The sequence below is a fragment of the Natator depressus genome, chromosome 1 (genome assembly GCF_965152275.1).
Source record: "Natator depressus isolate rNatDep1 chromosome 1, rNatDep2.hap1, whole genome shotgun sequence".
Classification (NCBI taxonomy): domain Eukaryota; kingdom Metazoa; phylum Chordata; order Testudines; family Cheloniidae; genus Natator; species Natator depressus.
In genome coordinates, this window is record NC_134234.1 from 59,912,998 (window position 1) to 59,933,381 (window position 20,384).

The 20,384-nt window shown below is 38.9% G+C and overlaps 1 protein-coding gene across 2 annotated transcripts in view; it reads right to left on the reverse strand.

The window, feature by feature from the left end:
• Window positions 1-20,384, reverse strand: part of COG3 (component of oligomeric golgi complex 3) — a 48,683-nt gene that overhangs the window by 19,751 nt on the left and 8,548 nt on the right. The window contains exons 5-13 of one of the 2 annotated variants that reach the window (XM_074961077.1): window positions 18,478-18,552; window positions 18,251-18,343; window positions 17,818-17,943; window positions 14,917-14,997; window positions 13,928-13,971; window positions 13,549-13,675; window positions 12,996-13,087; window positions 10,707-10,846; window positions 8,564-8,721 (exon numbers count right to left, since the gene is read on the reverse strand). In XM_074961077.1, coding sequence (XP_074817178.1) covers window positions 8,564-8,721; window positions 10,707-10,846; window positions 12,996-13,087; window positions 13,549-13,675; window positions 13,928-13,971; window positions 14,917-14,997; window positions 17,818-17,943; window positions 18,251-18,343; window positions 18,478-18,552 — 936 coding nt within the window. Of the gene's footprint in view, window positions 1-8,563; window positions 8,725-10,706; window positions 10,847-12,995; window positions 13,088-13,548; window positions 13,676-13,927; window positions 13,972-14,916; window positions 14,998-17,817; window positions 17,944-18,250; window positions 18,344-18,477; window positions 18,553-20,384 lie in introns of both variants that reach the window. The other variant, XM_074961068.1, reaches the window with a different exon arrangement.

Below are 20,384 nucleotides of genomic sequence, written 5' to 3' on the forward strand. Positions count from 1 at the left end.
TTAAACAGATTATTTTTTAAGAAGAATCTGTAACTTATGTTTACAATGTAGAAAAAAGTTAACGTGCCCAGCCTACTTGGATTTTCATGGCAAAACCAGATAACTGAACAAATGTTGCTGCTGCTAAATGGAGCTGGTCAGGAATTTTTTCGAGAAAACTTTTTTTTTGGGGGGGGGGGGGGAGCGGGGGGGGGATGGGTGGTCAGAAAATGCCAATTCATCAAAACCTAAACTGTTTGTGGGAAAGGGTTGATTCTGAATTTTCCATTGTGAAAAAATTTTGAAAATTCAGAGAGGTGCTCGGCAAATGGACTTAACACTATATTATATGAGGACTGCAAGATATTAATTTTTTCTGCTGCTATTTGCTGTGCTGGGTTCAGCTGCAACCTTAAAACAGAGATCAAGATTGCCTAAAGGTGTCATTTTGACACTTTCCAAATGAAAAAGTTCTTTTGCAAGTCTAAATGATTTTTCATTTAAAAATCCAAGTTAACATAGTAAAAAAAGTTTTAAAAAATTTTTAAAGGTCAAAACCTAGCTGAAGTATTTGGACTGATCCAATCCAAAAAAATTCAGATTTTGGGTTGGGTGAAAATTTGAGACTGACTTTTTGTCTTGATTCAGTATAAGAAAAATTTTCAAAATCTCAAAAATTCTACCATGATGGGAAAACTATTTCCCACCCAGCACTTCTGTTCATACAGGAACAGAGAAATGTTTAGTATTGAGATCAGATTCAGAAGCTTTACACTGAATGGTTCTACTCAAAAAAAGTGAATAATAAAACAATCACAATGGGAGTCCAAAGTTTATCGGTCTCAATTCCTATATGAAAAGGTACTCATAAAAATCTTGTTACTTATAAGCTGCTTGCCAGAACTACAAACTAAACCTGGACTCAGTCAAGCTGGATTTGTTTCTTCTCACTCCACCACCAGTAATCAAGGTTCTGTAGGTCAGTTTAGGCCCTCTGTTACATCTGGGCAGCACTACAACCTTCTAATATTGGCTCAGTGACCCCTGTGTAATCTTATTGCCTTTAATTGGTTTGCACAAGTGTAAACAATTGAATCTCAAGTAAACAACTCTGCTGATGAGCCAGAAGGAACAGACATTGGGCTCACTTTGTTAGCTGTGTTACCTTTGTTATGGCTAACAGAAGTAAAAGGCAAAGATATGTCCCTAAACTGAATATAATTACATACAAACGCATAACATCTATCCAGTAAAGAGGTGCCATTTTGACAGTCACTTGCCACATTTTAAGTCGTTTTTCCTTGATCTAAAAAAAACAGCATCTCCAGAGTGTAAAAAATATTCAAAGAAATACCAAAAAGACAGTAGTGAATGTAAAGTGATATATGTTTTAATATGAGGGTGGTTTCATTAAGCAAAGTTGCTGTAATTGTTACTGTTGGGCCAAAATACATAAATATATTCATGTACTGCAAAAGAAATATTCTTTATATTTTTAAAATGTGAAAAGCAACGTAACATGGAGAGTGAAAAATCTATTCATAAATGTGTTGGGCAAATAGAGCAACTCTGACTTAACATTGTATTATATGAAGATTGTGAGATATTTATTTTTTCCACTGCTGTTTACTGTGTTGGGTTCAGACAGGACCTTAAAATAGAGGTTAACATTTACATTTAAACAGACTGCAAGCTCTGAGGTGTGGAGAATCTATTTGTTTACATTGTCTGGAAGGTACCACAGAATCATAGAAATATAATGCTGAAAGGGACCCCGAGAAGTCATCTAGTCCATCCCCCGGCAGAGACAGGGCCTATTATACCTAGACTTTCCCTGACAGGCTTGTCTAAGCTGTTCTTAAAAACCTCCACTGACAGTGATTCTACAACCTCCCTTTGTAACCTGTTCCAGTGCTTAACTAGCCTTATAGTTAGAAAGCTTTTTCTAATATCTAACCTAAATCTCCTTCACTGCAGATTAAGCCCATCACTTCTTGTCCTACCTTCAGTGGACATGGAGAAACTCTATTGATCACAGTCCTCTCTATAGCAGCCTAACATATTTGAAGACTGATCGGGTACTCCTTAGTCCAGGGGTCTGCAACCTTTCAGAAGCGGTGTGCCGAGTCCTCATTTATTCACTTTAATTTACGGTTTCACGTGCCAGTAATACATTTTAACATTTTTTAGAAGGTCTCTCTCTCTAAGTCTATATATTATAATAACTAAACTATTGCCGTATGTAAAGTAAACAAGGTTTTCAAAATGTTTGAGAAGCTTCATTTAAAATTAAATTAAAATGCTGATCTTACACCACCAGCCCGCTGCGCCCGCTGCTGGCCTGGGGTTCCGTTCACCTAGGCCGGCAGCAGGGTGAGCAGGACCTGTGGCCAGGACCCCAGCTGGCAAGGGGCCGGCAGTCAGAACCCCAGACTGGCAGCGGGCTGAGCAGGGCCGGCGGCCAGGACCCCAGACCAGCAGTGGGCTGAGCAGGTACCTACACAGAGTGGGTACCTACCTTCTCCCTGGTTCTAGCCCATTCTCTTCCTCTCTCTCTGCACTGAGCTGAGCACAGGGCTGGGGGTGAAGGAGCAGGCTAGGGGTTGGGGTGTAGGGTCTGGCCAGGCACTAGAATGAGGGAGGGGACTCAGGGTTTGGGCAGGAGGTTTGGGTGTGGAGTGCTTACCTGAGCAGCTCCCATTTGGTGTGAAGGGTGCAGGTGAGAATGGGAGGGGGGGTGCCGCTGGAGCTCCCGTTTGGTGCTCGGGGTGGGGGTGGGAATGTGGGGGGTTGCAGGAGTCAGGGCAGGGAGTGGGGGGGGGGGGCTGGGTATGTGTGGGGGATGCTGGAGTCGGGGCTGGGGTTGTGGGGAGGTGCAGGGGTCCAGGCAGAGGGCTGGGAATGTGGGCTAGGGTCGAGGAGGTGCTCCCAGCCCCCTGCCCAGAGTGGCTCACAGCAGGGAGCTGGAGGGGATATGCCCTGATTCCATCCCCATTCCCTAAGGCCCTGTCCCCACCTGTTTTCCGTCCCCTCCGCCGAGCAGCTCCGCTTCTCCCCCTCCCTCGCAAGGGCCATCAGCTGATTGGCAGCAGGGAGGAAGAGGAGGAGGGGCAGGAACCCAGCACACTGGGAGAAGAGGCGAGGGAGAGGGGAGCTTGCCTGCCCTGCAGCAGTAGCCGGCAGGACCAAGCTTCTTCATCCTGCTCCTGCGGGGGGGCGCGGCGGAGAAGAGCGGGCCGGGGCGGGCAGGATTTTTAATGGCACGCTGCTGCCTGCCGGAGTCCCGGCCACCGGCCCCCCCCTCAGCCCGCTGGCGGCCTGGGATCGGCAGCAGGCTGAGCGGGGCCAGTGCCTGGGACCCGGCAGGCAGCAGCGTGCCATTAAATCGACTTGCGTGCCTTTGGCACGCGTGCCATAGGTTGCCGACCCCTGCCTTAGTCTTTTCTTCTCAAGACTGAACATCCCTAGTTTAACCTTTCCTCATAGGTCAGGCTTTCTAAAACTTTTATCATTTTTGTTACTCTACTCTTGACTTCCATTTTGTCCGCATCTTTCTTAAAGTGTACCACACAAAACTGGACATGATACTCCAGCTGAGGCCTCACCAGTGCTGAGTAGAGCAGAACAAATATCTCCAGGTCTTACATGACACTCTTGTTAATACACTCCTGAATGATATTTGCCTTTTCTTGTAACAGCATCACATTGTTGGCTCAATCAATTTGTGATCCATCATAACACACACTGACCCCCAATCCTTTTATGCAGTACTACTACATGCATCCGATGAAGTGGGTTTTAGCCCACGAAAGCTTATGCTCAAATAAATTTGTTAGTCTCTAAGGTGCCACAAGTAACCCTGTTCTTTTTACTACCTACCAATTACTCCTCACCTTGTATTTGGATATTTGAATTTTCCTTTTTAAATGTAAAACTTTGCACTTGTCTGTATTGAATTTTACCGCATTCATTTCAGACCAACTCTCTCATTTATAAATTTTGAATTCTCATCTTGCCCTCCAAAGTGCTTGCAAGCCCTCTCAGCTTGGTGTCATGTGCAAACTTTATATGCATACTCTCCATCCCATTAGTCAAGTCATTCATGAAAATGTTGAATAGTACTGGAAATGGGACAGACTCCAGTGAGCCCCATTAGACATACCCTCCCACTGTGATAGTGAACCATTAATAACTACTGAGTATGTTTTTTCAAACCGTTGTGCATGCATTTTATAGTAATTTCATCTAGACCACATGTCCCTAGTTTGCTTATGAGAATGTCATATGGACCGTGTCCTTACTGCTTCCTTATAACCCTATTAACCTGTAGGTGCTCATAAATAAATTGTTTGATGATTTGTTCCAGTATCTTTTCAAATATCTAAGCTAGGCTGACTGGTCTATAATTTCCCAGGTTCTCTTTGTTTCTCTTTTTAAAGATAAGTACTATACTTGCCCTTCTCAAGACCTCCGGGACCACACTGTCCTCCATGAGTTCTCAAAAATAATCCCTAATGGTTCCAAGATTGCTTCATCTAGGGTGAACTTCATGAAGTTCCTGCCAACATGAATACAACTAACTTATCTAAATATTCTTTAGCCTGTTCTTTTCCTATTTTGGCTTGTGTTTCTTCACCCCTTCTGTTAAAATTAACTGTGTTAAGCGGAACTTTGGTACTGTAGAAAAATATATCATTAATGATGCAATGTCAACTAAAAATGGAGGTCGTGTAGAATGAAGTGAAACTTTTTTTTTATTTAAATCTTCAGATTTGTATGTGGAAAAAGGACAGAAGTAAGGATAGCAAAACTTGATTTTTGTTTAGCACTTTTTAACTAAATAAATTTTTTAAGGTGTTTTGTTTATCAAGATTTTAACTGAACGCTTCCTAGTATACCAATATTCACCTATTACAGAGATATGGACAACTGGCCCACTTAGGAACAGCTGTTCGAATTTGACCCATGGAACCTGATTCAACATTTCAATAGATTCCATGCAGATCACAATTTATGGGATGGGTTTGTTCTGCTTTAGTTAAGTTTGGGCACTGCTTTCTGTTTAAAGGTGAACAATTCTCAGTACTCTAAAATAACATGCTGATTTGGACTGTTTATTCCTATAAATGTTATCATTGGGTGGCATCAGAGAATTATCTTTAGCTCATTCTTCACAAGAATTCAGCAAAAGACTTTCCAGACTCTGCTTAGCACTTTGAAGTCCTGTTACAGTGCTGCACTTTAGCACTTCAAACTATTTGTCAGATTGGCAGCAGCCATTTGAAAATGGAAAGAGGATGTTTGAGCAAAGAGCTTAAAACATGCTCTTACACTGCATTTTAAGCATTACATTTGAATAATTCATTTACTCAGACTTAATCATTGCTCTCCAAATATTCAAAGTTTGGGGTTTAAAAGTGATTGGCAGCAATGATCAGAATCACAATGACAAACACAGGACATGTAAGAAGTGGAAACTTTATACTATCAGTGGAATTAAGTGTAAACCTCTGCTTCTCTATAAATGAAAAGCCACAGAACTTTAATTAGCATATTATCCGTAAGACGGACCTTGGCTACACTAGAAAGTTGTACTGTTTTAGTTATACTGCTATAGTTAGAGTGGTAGAAATACCTTCCCTGCTAAGCGTGAGGGCAGTTATATCGGTATAAAGGTATTTTATACCAGTATAGCTATCCATGTATCGGAAGAGGAAGAACTTTACTGGTTTAAAAGTCACTTTATTCCTGCATACCTTTGTAACTGCATCCACTAGGGCTTACAGTATAATAATTTCAGTGTTAAAAAAAAAAGATCTCTAATTGAAATTGTTATATCGGTAAAACTTGAGTGTAGATAGGCTTGAATGGATGGAACACATTTAACAGCTGTTTAAAAGACATTATTATACTATATGGGAAAGCATAATGGTACAACAACATGTAGAAGGCCAATATGCTCACAAATATGAATATCATAACTACATGTATACAATGCTGGCCATTTTGTGCTTACTACTTGTGCTTGAACAATAGTATTATAAGAAGCTTTATACTGGTGAGAAAACATTCATGATTATAGGAACACGGACAGGGCATTGAACAGGACACTTCTTATAAAGCTTTGCCAGTTGCAAGGACAGAGTTGTAAAAAAAATTATATAGTTTTACTAAGTGTGTTTCTCCTGTCCAAGGCAAGCATTTGTACAACTTAAACCTATAGTAACATGTGCCTAGCAAGTGATCACAAAAAACTGCCTCTTTGAGGATGTTTCAGTAGCAGTAAGTCTGACAATGCCATCTGTGCTGTTAGGGTCAGTTGGAAAATAAAATGGACTACAAGTTACAATCTTACAAACACAATGGCCAAGTAAGGCAACGTTCCAGTCAAATCCTTTAACATTCTGAGCTCTCATTGCCAAATTAGCATCAGCAATCATTGTTTTTATTTTTTACTATTATAAATTGTTGGGGAAAAGTGAGCATGGTTTCTGTAAAGGGAGACCATGTCTTACTAATCTATCAGAGTTCTTTGAAGGGGCCAACAAACATGTGGACAAGGGGGATCCAGTGGACATAGTGTACTTAGATTTCCAGAAAGCCTTTGACAAGGTCCCTCACCAAAGGCTCTTACGTAAATTAAGTTGTCATGAGATAAGAGGGAAGATCCTTTCATGGACTGAGAACTGGTTAAAAGACAGGGAACAAAGGGTAGGAATAAATGGTAAATATTCAGAATGGAGAGGGGTAACTAGTGGTGTTCCCTAAGGGCCAGTCCTAGGACCAATCCTATTCAACTTATTCATAAATGATCTGGAGAAAGGGGTAAACAGTGAGGTGGCAAAGTTTGCAGATGATACTAAACTGCTCAAGATAGTTAAGGCCAAAACAGACTGTGAAGAACTTCAAAAAGATTTTATGAAACTAAGTGATTGGGCAACAAAAAGGCAAATGAAATTTAATGTGGAAAAATGTAAGTAATGCACATTGGAAAAAAACCCCAAATATACATACAATATGATGGGGGCTAATTTAGCGACAACTAATCAGGAAAAAGATCTTGGAGTCTTCGTGGATAGTTCTCTGAAGACGTCCACACAGCGTGCAGCGGCAGTCAAAAAACCAAACAGGATGTTAGGAATCATTTTAAAAGGGATAGAGAATAAGACGGAGAATATCTTATTGCCCTTATAGAAATCCATGGTACGCCCACTGAATACTGCATACAGATGTGGTCCCCTTATCTCAAAAAAAAGATATATTGGCATATCTAAAATGATTAGGAGGTTTGGAACGGGTCCCATATGAGGAGAGATTAAAGAGGCTAGGACTTTTCAGCTTGGAAAAGAGGAGACTAAGGGGGGATATGATAGAGGTATATAAAATCATGAGTGGTGTGGAGGAAGTGAATAAGGAAAAGGTATTTACTTGTTCCCATAATATAAGAACTAGGGGCCACCAAATGAAATTAATGGGCAGCAGGTTGAAAACAAATAAAAGGAAGTAGTTCTTCACTCAGCGCACAGTCAACCCGTGGAACTCCTTGCCTGAGGAGGTTGTGAAGGCTAGAACTATAACAGGGTTTAAAAGAGAACTGGATAAATTCATGGAGGTTAAGTCCATTAATGGCTATTAGCCAAGATGGGTAAGGAATGGTGCCCCTAGCCTCTGTTTGTCAGAGGGTGGAGATGGATGGTGGGACAGAGATCACTAGATCATTACCTGTTAGGTTCACTCCCTCTGGGGCACCTGGAATTGATCACTGTTGGTAGACAGGATGCTGGGCTGGATGGACCTTTGGTCTCACCCAGTATGGCCATTCTTATGTTCTTATGACTAACCCCTTTAATGAAATATCCGTTTTTAATATGCCTTAAATTATGTATTAAGTTCACTGTTTTCTTTATATCCAAAAGATGTTTTCAAATCATTCTTTGACAAGATATTGACACTATGAGTCATTTACCTGAGATCTCATATCAATTATACTTATTTTAAATTATAAGTAAAATTATTTTTTTAATTCTTTCCACCAGGACCAGTGTGAAGAGAATGAATTTACCCTGCAGGAAGCTGGGAATGGCTGTAATGAATAGCTAGTGACAGTACTTACTTGAAAGAGAACGTTATTGGAAACTACTAGCGACCTAACAAATTAATCTTTGAAGCTTTTTTTTTAAGCCAGTATCAGACCAGCAACTTTGAAAACAAAATATCAGCCGACTGTGTCCGTCCATAGAATTTATCCTACAATTCAGTACATTTAACTCCAACTCTCCATTGACAAAAACCAAGAACATTAAAATAAACAAACAGAAATTGTTTAAAGAGGAGAAAGTTAGAAGCACCACAATGCACACTAACGCCGTGGTGAAAATTGTGTCCAGATTGACTTAGTATAATATATCTTTTATCAAGTTATCTGATTTCAGGGCCAAAGATTAATCAACGGATGCCACCCTGATGGTGTCAATGCTTTTAAATACACATATAAATAGAACAATCCTGTTTGCCATGCTCTTCACTATATAATTGCATATGATGTATAAACTAGGAAAGCAAATAAAGCAAACTGATACCATACCTCCATCATTTCCAATTTATCTGGATATGCAAGATCCCCAGGAGCAGGCTTGTAACCTATGATGTCTGTCTGAATGTAGATAAATGTCCTGTATACAAGGCGTTCTTGTACATCCTCTAACATCTGCTGGACACCAGCAGCAAATGCACCCAGTTGTTCTGCTGACAAAAGAACACCAATACAATTGCTCAGTAATTACATCTAGAAAATAATGTTTAAAAAGAATTTTTGAGTTTCATACTTTGTCACAAATTAATATACGTGCTGCAAAGAAAGCCAGGCACAAATAACATTTGAAGAGCTGCACAATGAATGGTGTGTAACAAGCCATGAACTCTTGCGCTCTTAACTACAGCTCTGTCACTGACTTGCTATGTGGCGTGGGGCCAGTCACTTCAGCTCTCTCTCTGCCTAAGATTTCCCCACACGCAAACTGAGAATACAACAGAACATAACATACCATATTACAGTTTAAGTATGCTGATTTTTTGGGAAATGCTAAAAATATATGTCAAAATGAAGTTTTTGCCTTTATACTAAGAATATGCCCTAGAGTAGTTTTGTCATATACACAGTACAGTATTACCATGTGGACTGAAGTGTCATACTGCAGGACAAAGAGCTACATGCAATCTGGCCTACCTACCCCAATTAGACATTTGTATGTACTTAACGATCCAAGTAGAAGAAGCTTAAATCAAAATATCGGATCTATGTTTAAATGGTAAAACCAGTAAGTAAAAGTTAGCCCAGAGACTACACTGCAAAGTTATTGTGTTTCTGTGTTTTGTTTTTGATAGTGTGAGGGATCAGGGTCACAATTCTGTTCTTAGGAAAGTAAATTAACTATCTTCACAATCCCAGAGATGGATAGCCACTCAGATGAGCAGAAATTTCTGCATATTTATTCCATATGCAATTATATACTACAAGGGAATGGAAATCTAAAGGCATATGACTAGATTTCATAAGTTTCACAGTAAGCCACAAATGAAGAACTAGTTCCTAACAGGAATGGCATGATATTTACCAGAGGTGGTTTTTACCAGGTACAATCATGATTTTTACCACCCCAATTTAAGGCATTTTCTATTTTAAAAACTGTTTTATTATTTCACACATTACACTTTATTTTAGTTACGTAAGACAACAGGATTCATAGCTTAATTTAGGATTATACAAATAAAAAGTAAAACTGCAGTGGGTATAATACTAATACATATAAAATTATAATACTGAACATCAGAATGTCTGTACACATTTTGGGCTCAGTATCATCTCAAGGAAGCTATACATGTTATGACTCATTTCAGTTTTCAATATTACATACACAAAACTCAAAAACATTCCATTATATGAAAACAACAACAATGCAGAGTTCTAGGCTTGAAGCATTAAGCAATCATAAGCATGCAGAGTTGCAGACTACCAGTCCTGGTCCATCTGACCTTGCAGCAGCCTACAGCAGAAGACCAACTTTGATGCTGGGGATAGACTGAGCCTATTCCTCAGGTTTGAATGGATGTATCCAAAGTTGAAAAGATTCATTCTATGCTTGCTGAACATGCTGGACACTGATGCAATTATTTTTCCCAGTTTAAACAGAGTTTAAGTGGAATTTACCAGCACCGTGTCCTAATCCAGTTTTTCCCCCCAGGAAATTGCCAACCCTGGTTCCCACATGAATAATAAGACTTTTAAAAAAAAATTGGAATCCCTGACTAGATGTAAAGTATAACATACACTATTCTCTTCATTGCACACTACATGGCACTAGTCCTGTACCCCAAGAGCACAAATTCATTGATCTGAGCAATTCCACTGACATCAACATGATTAGTTGTGAGAGTAAAGTTATACACATGCATAAGCATTTGTAGGATCAAGGCCTGTTAGTAAAATCAAAATGTAGCAAGAATCTCTAGAATACCCCTTGTATACTCATTTCAATACAGAAATGTTTTTAAAAAATTTTTTTTTACCATAATGTAACAAAAAAAGGACAAAGTTCATCTAAAATAACCATGTGTCACCTCTGACACGTTTAGCACATAAGAAACATCTACATCCGGTTTCCTATGAAGTTTAGGAGTTTCTAACACTGATTAACACCACAATCACTCATTTTCCACCTATGTATTACCATTGTTCTGTACATGATCTTCAAGCATCTCATTTTTGAGAATTCCACAGAGTTCAGACAAAGTTTCTAAGTGAATAACATGGATGATCAATGGCCTGAAGACATCATATAACGAGAGACACAATTTCTCCAAAAGTTCACTAGAAGAAAGATAAAATGTATGATATTATAAAAAAACATTTCCAGGATACCAAAATACTAACTAAGATCATGTTACAGAAAGGACTAGTTCCTGTATGCCAGCACCAGCAAACTGTTTACAGCATAATGTATCCCAATTTTAATCCAACTGAAGTTACCATTCATAACTGAATTATATAAAATCTACACTGAAAATAGATAATCTCAGACCCAATTTACAAGTCTGGCACCCCTTCTCCTTAGAACTGATGCGTAGCTATTGAGAGCACAGTTCTATAATTAAGCCCTACTTACAGAGTATTACATTGTAGCAAACAAGGAAATACTAATATTCATGCTAAAATAAGTTTACACTGTCATTTTTCAGTGCTCCCTCTCCTATCATAGAAGATTTGTATTTTAACAAGAGCTGTCTCACTCTCTCAGATGAGCTTCTCCTAGATTTCAATGAAGTCCCAGTAATGTGCTTATGAAAATCTGAACATTTAAATCATGTCTGCTAATTAACAGAAAATAAATTAAAGAATTCAATCAGAGGATTTAAAGTATTTACACTTTCATATATTTGAAAGTTTACTCCAATAGGAAAGTCCTTCTAAACTAGATAAACCATGTTTTTTAAGGCGGAATTACTGACAATTGTAGTAGGCATCTTGAACTATGCCCAAGTAACTGAATAGCTGATTTCAGAGTAGCAGCCGTGTTAGTCTGTATTCGCAAAAAGAAAAGGAGGACTCGTGGCACCTTAGAGACTAACAAATTTATTTGAGCACCCAATGAAGTGAGCTGTAGCTCACGAAAGCTTATGCTCAAATAAATCTGTTAGTCTCTAAGGTGCCACAAGTCCTCCTTTTCTTTTTGTGAATAGCTGATGAAAATATAAATTTTTAAAATGTACATATTTTGGTATGGGCATCCTGTAAGAGCTCTCAAAATATAACACAGCATAATCAGGGCTGCTTGCCAAGGTAAAGTAAGAGCAGAAACTGAGAAAAGGGGGCAAATTTCAACAGCCCAACACCACACACACACAAAAAAACAGCAGCAGCAAGAATTCAGGGCAAAAATGTCAAGCCTGGGTGCCTAAAGGAAGGTTCATAGATCCATATTCAGGCACCAAAATGAGTGACTCTCAGAGAATCAGCATCTTTGTTGGGAAATAGGGTCACTTTTAGGGTTAAGAAAAGAATAAGCATCTTAATGGTAGTGACCCTAATCTGAATAGTCAATATTTGCATATTCCCAATGATGCCAGGGGTTGAACTGACGAGCAAATGAGGCAGGTGTACTGGCTTCCTGGCTCTGTCCAGTCAAGATGTGAAAATTGGGCATTACTCAGCAGATGTTCAAAATTACAATCATTTGTGCTCTGCTGGGCTTCATAATTTGGCTCCTCCTTGATGGGGATTAGATATCCCTGGGCTCCTCCTCACTGGAGCATGGTTCCCCAATTAGGCTTCAAAGGGCTCCTTGGGTATAGTACCCCAAGTGAGACTCAGATGCCCTGTTGGCATTTCGGAGTTTGGCTTCCTTTTAATAAGGCTCTGATGCCCTTTGCTTCTCCCCTCTAGCTTTTGGCTTCAAGGGGCCGACTGGAAAAATGAGTGGAAGTATTTTCCTCAAGCTCCACCCACCCACAATGTGACACTAAAATGATGTCAGTCAAAGCAGACCGTGTAGATTTTCATAATATCAGTGTCCCTCTTTCACATGTGCTTTGATTATCACTGAATTAGTTAATTCTGACATTTAAATAATTATTGTTATATATCAGTGTTAACTTCCCAATGAGAGGAACCAGAGACAGTTTATGCCCAGGTGCACAGACACTACAATGATAGGCACAGTATAAGAACCTGAAATAAAGTAGAATAATGACTTCCAGAAAGGAAGTCTTTCAAACCACGCACATCAGTTCACACTAGGTTCAGGAGTTTAAGACTATCTTCAGAATCATAAGGGCTAGAGATTTAAAAACAATTAAATTAAAGCTTTGATTCTGGAGCACAAAACAGGAACCATCAGGAAAAAGTATTAGTCTACGCAAACCACCTCAACACTGCCTAATCTAACCTCTGATGATACTTATTGTGTAACACTACATTAAACATGGTATGCAAAAAAACAAGAACAGTATGTACTACCTACTCCAATTTTGGTGTTGGTTTTGTGAAAAACTCATTGTAAAGCTGGTGTTCATCCTGGCACACATGGACCATAAAGGCACAGCCACTTCGTACCTGCATTTCATAAACACAAATACTTAATTAACAAATTGTATTTTTCTTGCATTTACATTGAAAGGGATGTTAGTGATTTTTGCTGCTACAGATAAGACTAATTTGGAGTTTACTCTCTCATCTGTTCAAAATTACACTATGTTGAAAAGGAGGTACTACATCTCTAGCACAGATTTTGCCAAACAAGTGAAAGCTCCTTGGGAAACTTTTTGTTTTTGCATGCACTGGGCAAACTTTAAAAGAGAATCACTTTTTGTCAGTGTCACTTTGTGAGGAACAGCACAGATTTTACAAGGGGAAAAAACCCATGAACTTTACTAAAAACTGGACAAAATTTCACACTAATAAAATTTCTGGAAATCTGTCATTTTATCCAAGGCTGGTTGGATCTAGAAAGGAATTTGAGTTTTGCTAAAGAAATCTGAAAACATACAAAAAAACCCCACGACTAAGATTCTTACCAGAGCACAATGATCTCTGTTGTTCTGACTGGTTAATTCCGTTACAGTATTAGTAATACTAGGGCCTAGCAAGTGTTCCCGCTGAGCAAGGTAACATTGATGGATTTCATTCAGAAGTTGCTGGTACCTAGCCAAAAACAAAAACAAAAAAACCTAACAATTGTGTACAAGGGATTTAGATTTTCAGGTCACCATTGCCAGTATTCTAACTTTTCTGCTACATAGTTCAAAACAAAGCAAAGTTATTAGTTTTGGAGGGGGCAGGGGGTTTTTTCCAAAAAGCAGTATTTATTTAACTCAATATTTTTAACTGAGGTAAAATATTCTAAGCTTCCAGAATTTCAAACACTTGAAAATAAATGTATTACATTATACTCACTCTGGCATCTTCTCAGATCTTTGCTCTATTTGCTCAATAAGAGTCTATATTGAAAGAACAAAAAAACAAAAAAAACCCCATGAACTCCACGCACATTAAGGGTGAATAAAAATTATTTTTTAATAAATCACTCTTAAATTTAAACATTTTTCTTTTTAAAAATACACCTATTTAAAATTACGTTTGAAATTATGGCAACCTACATTAAGGCTTAAGAGCACTATAACCTATTAAAATCAATTAAATAAAAAATATTAAAGCAGTATGCTTGTTGCTGAAGTTTTAAAGAAAGAAACCACTGAACTGGTGGAAGGCACTGGCTAAGCACTTGGAACAAGAGTTTGTTGAAGTGCTAAACCACCTTTTGACACAGCAGTACGCTCCTCTGCAGACGAAGAGAATATTTTCTTCATTGTAGTTTATTCAACTCATTCGTTTCAATATTTAGTTTGTTCAAAGTTGAGAAAAATTAAGAATTGGAAAAACAAAAACAGGAAAGCTTGTTTCCCTCTCCCAATCTATCAAAAATGAGGTGAGTGGTTGAGATCCACTAATTCTAAAGTCTTTGAAAGATGTGGTGATCAGAAACCATCAGATTAATTCACTAGCTACAGATATTTCCCTTGCTTAATAATTCAGTTTTAAATGCAAAACATTCTTTGATACTTACACAAGAAAAAAGTATCAGAACATTTAAAGGTGATTTTATTTAACTAATAACAAACTATTTTAAAATGCTGTTCGTGTATTTTTAATTTAATTCTAATTTCCATCCAAAACACAGCTTGACAAAAATAATGAGTAAAAAATTAATGTTCATCATCTAGTAAGTAAGAAATGCATCATTCACCATTTTCTAACATAGGAAGGTAGATCTGAACACTATCCTTAAAACAGAAATAAACTGCAGTCCACATATTAGCATTAACAATGAATTTAAAACTCGTTTTATGGCTTCACTATCAGCTATTGATTACCAAGCTACTTACTCTAACTTTGGGAGCAGCAGCTCTGAATTTTACATAAAATAGTGTGAAGGCATTGTCAGAATTTGGCATAGATGAAGGATCCTGAAGAGAGAAAGAACAAATTGATAAATAAGATTCGTCTGTATTTAGCTCATAGTATTAACTGGTTGAGACATTTAAGCTTTTGAGGAACTGTTTTGTGAAATGTTTGCACTTTTATGACCTTTTTATGCTTTTCTATTCAGTGTGCCAAAGGCTGGCACTCTCTTAAAACTCAGATAAACCCAGTTGGGAGAACAATATTCAAGACCAGAGCAGCAAGGGTTAGAATATTTATTGCACACTTTCATTTTTACTTCTCTCCCTTCTTCTCCACTAAAAACCAGTCACAATGCCATTTCCTCTGAAACCTGCCAATGCTGTTCCACTGATTAACCAGAAATGGTGACTACTGATAAATGGAAACCTAACTTCTATCCTGGAACTGAGAGGTTGAGTTAAAATTCAACCCACTCCCACCCAAGCCTGAACTGGGCTGCCAGAGTCTCAGGCATTTGCCTTGCCCTCCATGCCTCAGCTCAGTGCAAAGCAAGAGCTTTTACCTGCTCTAGTAGTAGACCAGAATGGAGAGCAGAAAAAAGAACCTTGCACATTTGAATACCTTCTGGATAATTTAGCCACCAGCTCACTTCCCTCTCCTGCTCCCAGGGCACTTCCCACAGAGGTCAGGGGGAGAAGTAGTAGCATTCAGCCTGTGACATGAAGAGGGCAAAAAGTATCCCCACCTCTAACTTTTCTTTACCCATCCCCTGAAGCAGTCTGGCTGCGCTCCCACAAATAGAGACCACCACACTGGTTCCCTGTCCCATTAGGAGGCAGAGAGAAGACCTTCAGAGGGAAAGCAGAAGAGACTGCAAATAGCAGGCTAGCCCCAAATGAATTTCTTTCCACAGAAACACATCAACTGCCTTACTGGATCGGACCTGTGGTCCATCTAATCTACTAACCTATCTCAGAAGCCAACACTAGATGCTTCAGAGGAAAGTGCAAAAAAACCTCATTGTAGAAGGATATGGGGTAATCTTCCCTTTCCTCCTCCACGAAGGTCATATTCATAATCCCCCATAGCTAGAGATTGGCTTAAACCCTGAAACATGAAGTTTTGTCTCTCTTTCAGTACCCTTTTTGTTAGCATTACCTAGTATAACTCTGGACATTCTTGTTATTCATATAAAACTGTCCAATCCCTCTTTTAATCTAGCTAAATCCTTAGCCTCGCAGGGTCCCAGAGCCTGGGCACCAGTGCACACCTGAACACCCACACTGCAATTTTACAGCCCCACAGCTGACACAAGCCAGCCATGGGTGTTGTACTGTGGTGTAGATGTATCCTTAGGGGACGTCTATGCTGGGAAAAAAAAAAAAAAAAGGCCCACAGTAGTGAGTCTCAGAACCCAGGTAAACCAACTCAGGCTCACTGAGCTCACGTTACACTTGAGCTAAAAACAACAGTGTCGGCATTCAGGCTCAGGCTGGAGCCCGGGCTCTGAAACCCAACAAGGGGAGTTGGTCTCAGAGCCTAGGTTCCAGCCTGAGGGCAGGCTGAGACCCATGCCTCCCGTTGGGTTTCAAAGCCCAGGCTCCAACCCAAGCGTCTACACTGCTGTTTTTAGCCCCATAGCACAAGCCCAACTCAGCTGACCTGGGCTGTGAGACTCACTGCCTGAGTCTGTTTTATTTTTGTTTTGTTTTGGTTTTTTGTTGTTGTTTGGTTTTTTTGGGGGGGGGGCGGGGGGTAGGGGGTTGCATTGTAGACAGTTCCTTAGTTTGCAGGGGATATAGGAGGGAGAGGCTGAAGAGATAGATTAGAAAAGCAGTGAGACTGAGGAAGAGGGGAACAAGAGAGATTCTCGGGATGAGGAGACGAGAAAGGGAGAAACTGGAAAAAATGGGTGGAAAGGGAGACAGAGCAATGCAGCCAAAGAGAGAAAGTGAAAGAAAATGGAGACACTGAAAGGAAGACAACAGAAGGAAATGAAAAAGAAAAGCATGTAAAATAAAAGCAATGGAGACACAGTAAGTTACCTCTGTAAATGTATACAGTGTACCAGAAGTCTGAATGGCAATATGTTAGTGTGCACACATTCACGTTCTGAGAAGGGATATGGGCTCATTTCTCCCACCCCCAAATCTTCTGAATCACGTTACAAAACCCTCACAGGAATTATTTATTCTCACCAGATTTCAGCCAAAGTTATATAGTCAAATATGTAATTTTCCTACTCAGATTTTATCGTCTCTGCAAGCTTTTTAGGGGAGATTTACATGGGCACAAAAGGTAGTTAGGTGTTCAACTCCCATTGAAAGTCAATAGAAGCTGGTCACCTAACTCCCCTTTGTTCCTTTTAAAAATTCATCTTTATAGCCTATTTTCAAGATGTCGCTTGGATTACTTGCGCCTGTCATTGCAGCTCTGCAGCTGTCCCAGAGCAGCGTAAACTAATGTGCTCTACAAACTAATCAAAAGAAAGTATTTAAATGGGTCATATCACCAAAAAATGCTTGTCTAATACAACAGTGTAATATTAGCATCAGTCAAATTAATATTAAAAGAAGTTGCAGGTATTTTTGGTTCTGTCTAGGGCAGTGGTTCTCAACCTTTTGTATTCGTGACCCCTTTCACACAGCCAGCCTATGAGTGCGACCCCTTTATAAGTTAAACACACTTTTTTTTATATTTAACACTATTATAAATACTGGAGGCGAAGTGGGGTTTGGGGTGGAGGCTGACAGCTCTCAATCCCCCAAGTAATAACCTTGTCACCCCCTGAGGAGTCACGACCCCCAGTTTGAGAACCCCTGGTCTAGGGTTACTACAAATACATCAGACTAATCAAGTCAGTACCTGCTTACCCAACTTACCCTTTTTATCAACTGGCTTGTGAGGTTCTGTAGTGTGTTCACAGTGTATGTTTTCATAAGGTGCATAGCTTTAGAAAGACATTGTTTAAACTTAACCAAATACACGGGATAATCTTTAAAATTAGGCTGCAAAGAACAAAGAAAAGCATTTTAAATGTGGCAGTAATGGTAGACGTACAAAAAATACTTTTAAAAGAACAAGTAATACGTAAAAAGTATCCAATGCAAGCTAACTGTAGCAGGTTTATAAACTTAAGCATAAGTGGACTAAATGTCTGCAGATAAGATACATTTTAAGGAGCAGAAAGTGTCTTCCTTGCCTTTTTTCCCCACTGTAAAAATAAACACATTTTTAAAAATCCAAAGTAATTAGAATATGTATCTCTAAAGTGCTAAGATTTAATCAAAAAATACAAAATGTTAAGTTACTTACATGTGATGAAATATATGTAATACAATCATCAAGCTTAGCCAGCATAGGTATAAATCCTTCACTGTTCACAGACAACGTTGGGGAATTTAATTTCTTTAAAAACCAAAATACATCAATCAGAAGAAATTAAGAAAACATCAGAAATAACTAATTTTGGTCACAAAACTGAGATGATTAATATAGCCTACTTGACTTTCTAAGATTATAAGAAATAAAACAACACTTACTGTGTTAATATTTTCTAGTTCATTAAAATAAGAGAGTTTCTGTTGGATATTTTCAGCCAGGTCAACAAGTTCTGACTGTTCAAACAGAGCAAATAAAAGACTGTAAGTAACTTAAACTATTTAGGTTTCAAATAAGACATGTTAAAAAAATTAGATCAGATTTTGCTAGCTACATAACAGACCACAAAAAAAATATGCAGAAAGCAGAAATCCTGTCATGTTCTAAACTCTGAATTAAAGAAACGTTACCACTAAATGCTGTTCTCAAGTGTATTGTCTTTACAGACACACAACCTAGGGGTCTTGCAGTATTCTGAAGGAGCCATAGAATCTTTTCAAGTAGTAAAGCTATTATATGCTATTCTGAAGCACTTCAGGATCCCAGCATTCTTTAAAAATATACCATGCAAACATTCCTATCTTCAGTTCCTTTATCCCTCAAAAGCATCCAAAAAAGAACTCAGAAAAAGTCATTATAGATCTGCAGAAGCAGAAGATTTGGAGAATATCATTTACTTTTATATAATCTTCCTTCTTTCAATATCAGAATTGTTTACTGATTTCCAAGCAGTTGCACATGTGCAAAGCCACTAAATGCAATGGGGTGTTTACACAAGAGTCACTGAGGGCATAAATTTGAACAATGCATGGATGGTGCTTATTGAGAGCATATTTTGCTCTGCAGAACCGTATTATTGGTGGTGATGTGGGATAAGAAAAGGAAGCAGTTAGACTAACATCTCAGACTGAATTTGCAGTGCTGACAAAAAAAAATTGTATGCAGTGTTGTTGCAGCAGTGGTGTAGCCATGTTGGCAGGTGAAGTAATATCTTCCATTGGACCTGTCATAAATATAAAGGGAAGAGTAAACACCTTTAAAATCCCTCCTGGCCAGAGGAAAAACCCTTCCACCTGTAAAGGGTTAAGAAGCTAGGATAACCTCGCTGGCACCTGACCAAAATGACCAATGAAGAGACAAGATACTTTCAAAGCTGGAGGGGAGAAAAAACAAAGCCTCTTTCTCGGTCTGGGTGATGCTTTTGCCGGGGACAGAACAGGAATGGAGTCTTAGAACTTAGTAAGTAATCTAGCTAGATATGCGTTAGATTCTGATTCCTTTAAATGGCTGAGAAAATAAACTGTGCTGATGGAATGTATATTCCTGTTTTTGTGTCTTTTTGTAACTTAAGGTTTTGCCTAGAGGGATTCTCTATGTTTTGAATCTAATTACCCTGTAAGTTATTTACCATCCTGATTTTACAGAGGAGATTCTTTTACTTTTTCTTCTATTAAAATTCTTCTTTTAAGAACCTGATTGCTTTTTCATTGTTCTTAAGATCCAAGGGTTTGGGTCTGTGGTCACCTATGTAAATTGGTGAGGATTTTTATCAAACCTTCCCCAGAAAAGGGGGTGTAGGGTTTGGGAGGATTTTGGGGGGGAAAGACGTTTCCAAGCGGGCTCTTTCCCGGTTATATATATATATCTGTTAGACATTTGGTGGTGGCAGCGATAAAGTCCAAGGGCAAAAGGTAAAATAGTTCGTACCTTGGGGAAGTTTTAACCTAAGCTGGTAAAAATAAGTTTAGGGGGTTTTCATGCATGTCCCCACATCTGTACCCTAGAGTTCAGAGTGGGGAAGAACCTTGACAGGACCAACTTCTGCTGATGACACAGGCTGTTCTCCAACAGATGTTGGTCCAATAAAAGATATTACCTGACCTTGTCTCTCTAAATATTAAATATGTTTACTCGTATACTGAGCACTTGCTCTTGAGGTCAGCTGGATAGCAAACAAACATGGAACCACTCATAATGCTGTTTATGTGGCATCACTTTTCAGAGTAGTATCAGTTTAGCTATAACAACCTTTGACAATTTTGGTTAATGCTTCATGACCATTTTGTCT